This window comes from Coregonus clupeaformis, chromosome 36, assembly GCF_020615455.1.
Source record: "Coregonus clupeaformis isolate EN_2021a chromosome 36, ASM2061545v1, whole genome shotgun sequence".
NCBI lineage: Eukaryota > Metazoa > Chordata > Actinopteri > Salmoniformes > Salmonidae > Coregonus > Coregonus clupeaformis.
This window is the reverse complement of record NC_059227.1, coordinates 42,272,871-42,280,276: the sequence shown is the minus strand read 5'-3', so window position 1 is coordinate 42,280,276 and position 7,406 is coordinate 42,272,871. Positions and strand designations below refer to the sequence as shown.

The following is a 7,406-nucleotide window of genomic DNA, read 5'->3' as shown; positions in this document are numbered from 1 at the left end:
GTGGAGAGCAGGTTTAGGGGCAGGTTCCTGTTGAGGAGCTGCAGGGAGGCGAGCCACAAGCAGCCACCCTGGGGCACTGGACACCGCCCTGCTGAAGCAACCACCTGGACGCGAACGGGGGGCAGACGGTCAGCAGGAGATTCAACTGATTCAACTGTAACTACGCAGACGTATTACTCATATTTTAACCTGGGAAACCAAGCCTGTGAAATTTTGAGAGGCTTATTTGAGCGCCTGTACCAATCTGTATTTAAAAAGGCAAACTACTTGCACATCGCTGGGAAAGCTGAACTTTGACATTTCTATCGAGTTGACTCTTAACAATAATCTCTGGTCGACTTCATAGAAATGTCAACATTTGTGCTGATGTAGCTATCTTCTGAGATGCTAAGCGCAACTACAAAAAAAAGACCACCACCCCTACCTTGAATAAGCCCTGGGACTCTGGGGAGAGGGTGGCGTCCTGGGACGGTGAGGGGAAGTGGAGAGTGTTGGACAGCCACAGGTCCACGTGGTCTGCCCCCCACTGCCTCACCTGGAAGAGGACTAGACAGCTCCAACCCCCTAGAGAGTAGAGGAGGGACAACCATTGAAAGTGCTCTATAGGAGTGAGAGGCACTCTTTACCTCTTGAATTGTGTTGATAATGTAACACCCATTCACTACATTCTCTAGGAGATGTTTTGTTATCTGGATTTTATACTTTATAAATAAAAACAGAACATAAAAGTCGCCCTCTAACACACCTTGAGGGCAGAAAATACAATTGAATGCTCCATTTGAGCAGAGTATCTGTATGGTCTTACCTGTGTGTGATGTGGAAGCCAGGAAAAGTGTTCACTGTGTGATTCCCCAGGACCTGTAGGCTAATATGACTGGAGCATCTTCACCCTGACCTGGCAGAGACCCCATGAACACAGTCATAACATTTGATTTTAAAGTAGGAGGTTCTTGACAGTAGATAGCAAAGTTACGCTCCAGCTAAAATAGGTTGGCTATTTTTCTATAGTGATAGCAGCTAAATACATATCTAGAATGGCATAAATGTCCCTTCAGAAAGTATTCATACTCCCTTGTCTTATTACACATTGTGTTTCAGCCTGAATTCAAAATTGATTAAATAGATGTTTTGGTTTTAGAGATTTTAGCAAATGTATTGAAAATGAAATACAGAAATATCTAATTTACATAAGTATTCACCCCCCATGAGTCAATACTTTGTAGACGCACCTTTGGCGGCTATTATAGCTTTGAGTTGTCTTGCAAATGTCTGTATCAGCTTTTACATATCTGGATTTGGGGATTTTCTCACATTCTTCCTTGCAGATTTTCTCAAGATGGGAAATGGAGGTGAACAGCAAGCTTCAAGTCTTTCCACAGATTTTCAATGGGATTCAAGTCTGGGCTTTGGCTACCACTCAAGAACTTTCACATTCTTGTTCTGAAGCCATTCCAGCTAAGCTTTGGCTGTATGTTTGGGGTCATTATCCTATTGGAACGTAAATCTTCGCCACAGTCTAAGGTCATTTGCACTCTGGAAGCAGGTTCTCATCTAGATTGCATTTGGCCTCCATTCACTGTTCCTCTATCCTTACTCAGTCTCCCAGTCCCTGCCGCTGAAAAGCATCCCCATAGAATGATGCTGCCACCACCATGCTTCACGTAGGGATGGTGTTAGACAGTGATGATCTGTGCCTGGTTTTCTCCAGACATAGCCATTCAGGCTAAACAGTTCAAATTTTGTCTAATCAGACCACAGAATCTTTTGCCTTATGCTCTGAGTATTTCACGTCACTTTTGCAAACTCCAGCATGCTGTCATGCCATTTTCTCAGGAGGGCTTCTCCTGGCCACTCTTCCAAAGCCCAGATTAGTGAAGTGCTGTAGAGACTGTTGTCCTTCTGGCAGGTTCTTCCATCTCAGCCAAGGAACTCTGTAGTTCTGTCAGAGTGGTCATTGGGTTCTGGTCACCTCCCTGACCAAGGTCCTTCTTGATCGGTTGATCAGTTTGGTCAGACGCCAGCTTTAGGCAGAGCCTGGTTAGTTCCATACTTTTTTCAATTTCCCAATGATGGAGACCACACTTCAGAAATTATTTTATACCTTCCCAGATATACGCCTTCATCACAATTTCCTCTCGGAGTATGTTTTTGCCTGATATACCTCGTCAACTAGGCTTGGGTGATAATCCAGATTGTCATACCTTTTCACCAACCTTGTGCCATACCTGGATATTTGCAAATACCAGCACTGAACACAAGGATCGCTATTTCTAAACCCCACTGAGCCTTTAGATCCGAAGGTTAGCAATGCTAACAAGTACATGTAGAACTTCATAGAGGATGCTAACTAAATGCTAATGAGCTATCGAACAATTTATACAAGATATCTAGCTGGCAAACGTTGAGTTGTGAATTTTATACTGTAACTAGATCACCTAAGCACATGCTGCACAACAGTGAGTGACTCACAAGAGGCCAGTCTCTCGCCGCTAGGTGTGCTTGTAACCAAACACCAATGCACTTCTGAGTGGCGCAGTGGGTTCAAGGCACTGCATCGCAGTGCTAATCTGTGCCACCAGAGATCCTGTTCTGGACCCAGGCTCTGCTCGAGCCGGCCGCGACTGGAGATCGCATGGCGGCGCACAATTGGCCCTAAGCGCCGGGCCCCGGGTAGGGGAGGGAATGGCCGTGCAGGGAAGGAAGCTCTGTGCTGATAGAGCATGGTGTTTGGCAACGCTCAGGGTTATGTGGGTTCAAGCTTCCCACCGGGGGCCAGTATAAAAAAAAAGATGATTATTCACTAACTGTAAGTCGCTCTGGATAAGACGTCTACAAATGACTAAACAAATGAAATATGAGGTTTCATAATTCAAAATTATGTGACAGTGAAATGGAAAATGTAATCTTTTTATCTCAACATAGTTGACTGCAGGTATTTACTTAAAAAATAGCTACAAATATTCAAATGAAAACTTGAAAGAGGTGAATAGCGTTAACGTATTGGAAAACCATCCTGTGACTATTTCCAAATACTTACAATCGGGGAGAAGGGGCTTGGTCAGGAAGGTGGACCAAGAACCTGATGGCCTCACTCTGCCAGAGCTCTAGATTTCCTCTGTGGAGATGGGAGAAACCTTCCAGAAGGACAACCATCTCTGAAGCACTCCACCAAATCAGGCCTTTAGAGTGGCCAGACGAAGCCACCCTCAGTAAAAGGCACATGACAGCCCGCTTGGAGTTTGCCAAAAGGCACCTAAAGACTCTCAGACCATGAGAAACAAGATTCTTGATCTGATGAAACCAAGATTAAACTATTTGGCCTGAATGCCAAGGCACTAATGGAGGAAACCTGGCACCCTCCCTACGGTGAAGCATGGTGGCAGCACCATGCTGTGGGCATGTTTTTCACCGGCAGGCACTGGGAGACTAGTCAGGCCAGAGGCAAAGATGAACGTGAGCAAAGCACAGAGAGATCCTTGATGAAAACCTGCTCCAGAGCCAGAGCTGCATCCAGGCACTCCAATGCAATGCCATGCTGTTATCAAAACATCACGCCAGGTAGGCCTAATGAAACACAACCCTTATTTTAAGTGTTTCTAAAATCCCTATGGGAAAAATGTATGGTGAAAACGAGAACCACTTCCTGTTTGACCGTAGGTTTTATGGGTACAAAGACTCATACTATGGTACTCTCTATGATGACTTTAAAACAGCTAGAGCTTAATGGTTTGTGGATAGGAGAAAACTAAGGATGGATCAACAACATTGCGAAGTTACTAACCTAATTGGACAGAGTGAAAAGGAAGCTCTGTAAAGAATAAAAAATATTCCAAAACATGCATCCTGTTTGTAACAAGGCACTAATGTAATACTGCTAAAAAATGTAGGCAAAGCAATCCATTTTTTTGTCCTGAATACAAAGTGTTATGTTTGGGGCATATCCAACTACAGTAGTACCACTCTCCATATTTTCAAGCATAGTGGTGGCTGCATCATGTTATGGGTATGTTTCAAAATCGCTAAAGGACTTGGGAGTTTTTCAGACAGCACAAAATAAAAACGTAATGGGCGCTAACACAGGCAAAACCCTAGAGGAAAACCATGTTCGGTCTGTTTTCCACCAGACACCGGGAGATTAATTCACCTTTCAGCAGGACACTATCCTAAAACACAAGGCAAAATTCTACAATGGAATCAGCTTACTAAGAAGACAGCAAATGTTCCTCAGTGGTCGAAAGTTAAGGCTTTGACTTAAATCTACTTGAAAATCTATGGCAAGATCTGGAAAATGGTTGTCCAGCAATGATCAACAAACGACCTTGACAGAGTTTGAAGAATTTTGAAAATAGCCATGGGCAATATATGGGCAAGTGTGGAAAGCCTTAGAGACTTACAGCTAATCACTGCCAAATCGGGTTTCTACAAAGTATTGGACTTGGGATGTGAATACTTATGTAAATGACATTTCTGCGGCTTCATTTTCAACAACTTTGCAAAATTGTCTAGAAACATGTTTTCTACTTTGTCACTATGGGGGTGTTGTGCATAGATGGGTGAAAAAGCACTTTTAAACCATTTTGATTTCAGGCTGTAACAACAAAAATGTGGAATAAGTCATAAGGGGTATGAATACTTTCTGAAGGCACTGTACTACAACTCCTTGGGCCCTATTGCTTAAATATACACACACACACACACACACACACACACACACACACACACACACACACACACACACACACACACTATCAACTCCATTAGCAAAATAGGAGGTGTCTTCGCATGAGTTTGCTTGTTGCAGGTGCGTTGGAATGATGATGACATATCAAGAGCAGCTTGCAGGTTTTCCTTTTCTTTTTAAGATATCAAATCATTATTACCACAGTATTTCTCTACCTTCCACTGAAACTATACCTCTGCAGGCTAGTGTAGGCACTTCTCTGAAGTTTGTCGCTGATGCTCTCAGCAGGACTGGGCTGGAACTCCAGAGTGCTATCCACGGATAACAACTGCATTTCCTAAGAAAAAGAAAAAACTCCCTGCATGGGTAATACTGAATACATTTAAATATACTCCATATGAGTACTCTGCATGAGTTTAGCACAGAAACTTACCTTTCACATAAAGTTTCTTTCCTCCTGAATTCAACATATAAATTCATTGGTTGGTGAGTGATGAATAAGACATAATAGGTTAATGGACATGTTATTAACATTGATGACAGAATAGAATAAATACTGCCCAACAAAACACTGAAATTTGCACTTCTCTCTGTCGCTGGTAGGTGTCACTATGCACACAAAATGGATACATCCAACCTTTAGACAGACACAGTCAATAACAAAAGTAATCTTCAGGGCTACTTGACATGATTGAGAGCTAATCCTGGTAGGGTACTGTAAGCCTATACTCTATGCACATCATCTAAGAGCGTAATGCTGATGCTCTATGATGCATCATTCCAAGGTAGAAACAAATGCCCCATCTATCCCATTCTGTTGTAAACACAATACAAAAAATTGACTGATATAACTCTCATATGAGGTCAGATGACTGACAATTAACTTAAAATTAGATCTAATGTTACTACTCACTAGGTGGTTTCAGTTTTTGAAACAGAAAAGCAGTGATACTTTGCTTTGATCTTGGCACAGTAGTATTAAGTGAAAGGAGGTGATTAGCATATACAATATGCAAGCGATCATAAAACCTGAGTGCTCTACTCTACAGCAGCATTGCAGCAGCTTGGTGGGTAAAAGCGCTGAGTTGACACTTGGGCTGATTTCCTTGGCTTGGCAATTCCTTTCAACCTCAGGCTTCTCTTCAAGTGAGACTGTGGATAAAAAAGTGCCTGTGCTACTGTTTCACCTACATCGATTGCATTAGATAGTTACAAACCCAATGAATGACCAACCATTCATTGGGGGTCACTGAAAGTTCACTGCTTTTAGTACTGTTTCACAGAAATAAATGTTCTATCTAATGTTACTTTCCTAAAAGCGATTTTAATGTCAAAATGATGTATGTTTTCTTTTCACACATGTAGTAAAACTGACAGGAGAAAAGATTGGAAAACAGGTTGACTTCACAGCCATAGCAGTGCATATAGGGCCACTTACAATAGGGTCTGTTTCCGGACCCATATTAAGTCTACTATTAGATTAAAATGTAACTGGAGAAAGCCAGGAAAACATCCCTTAGTTGTTTATGATGTAGAAACCAGTGGACAGAAGATCAAGGAAAGAACATCTAATCACCCATCTCTGGCCCCTAGTACCAAAAACAGTAAACAATATTTCATTCCGAATGCCCAATTATATACTGTCCAGACCCCATGGGACCTGGTCAAAACTAGTGGGACTATGTAGGGAATAGGGTGCCATTGGGGGACAAACACAATGTTAATCTACCATCAATCTATAGGCTACATGCCTGGTGTGATAGGGATCTTCTAGCAGGGAGATGGAGCCCAATCTACAGCCAGTATAGTCTGGCGGGGGGAGCGCTAACTGTCCGGTGTATGTACTATCGGGTGTGGTGGTGATGAGGATACAGCATTAACTTGCACCTATGGGCAGATCTAAGATCTGTTTTGCTGTTTCTTTTAATGGTTGTAAGATGAGAATTTGGGGAAGGACATGTTTGATTCTACAACTAGCTGTGGTAATTTGCTCAATGGTGCAGCAGTGGTAAGGCTCCTAAATCCTAATCAGTGTTTCTCCCAGATTTTTCTTTAGGGCGGAGTGCAGAGGTCCCCAAATCCAAGAGACTACCAACATTCTCTAATAAACCAACCAACATCCTAAAAACAGTTGAAGTTATTCCATAGCTCCGCTCCCCACCTCCTCCAAATTCTACCACCCACCGCTGGCGGAGCACGCGGCCGGCGCGCTGAGGCGAGCCAATAGGACTAGGATGTGTCCCCGTGACGTAGGGCTTGAGCTTGTCCAGGTCAGCGGGGCGCTCTGTGCGCTCCGACAGCCTGATCTGGAGGCTGGGAGTCGCTGCTCCACCCCCGGCCGCGGTTGTCCTCACCGCTCTGGGAAGCAGGACCCCTGGGGAAACGGGCAGGAAAGGCATACCAAGTTATGCAGAGGGAGCAAGGAGGGAGGAAGGGGGGAGGGGGTTGAAGCTGAATAGAGGAAAGAGAGAGAATGAAGAGTGTAGAAAGAGCGGATATTAGTGGGAGAGTGGAACGCGGGGAGAGTGGAACGTGGAGAGAGATTGGGGGGCAAGAAAGGGGGGACAGGGTGACAGAAAAATGAGAAATTGTGAAAGAAATGAAAAAGAGGAAGAGATGAAGAGGGAGAATCCTAAAAAGAGTGTGTGTGTGCATGAGCGTTACACACACATACAGTATATACATAATGATATAATAATAATATGCCATTTAGCAGACACTTTAT

The 7,406-nt window shown here is 43.4% G+C and overlaps 1 protein-coding gene across 1 annotated transcript in view; it reads right to left on the bottom strand.

Moving 5' to 3' along the window:
* The window catches only part of LOC123482711, a 28,787-nt gene extending 21,707 nt beyond the window's left edge, over positions 1–7,080 (bottom strand). The window contains exons 1-2 of the mRNA XM_045211222.1: positions 6,843–7,080; positions 425–564 (exon numbers count right to left, since the gene is read on the bottom strand). Of these exons, the coding sequence (XP_045067157.1) occupies positions 425–564; positions 6,843–7,080 (378 nt within the window). The remainder of the gene's footprint in view (positions 1–424; positions 565–6,842) is intronic.
* Between the last annotated feature and the right edge of the window lie 326 nt (positions 7,081–7,406).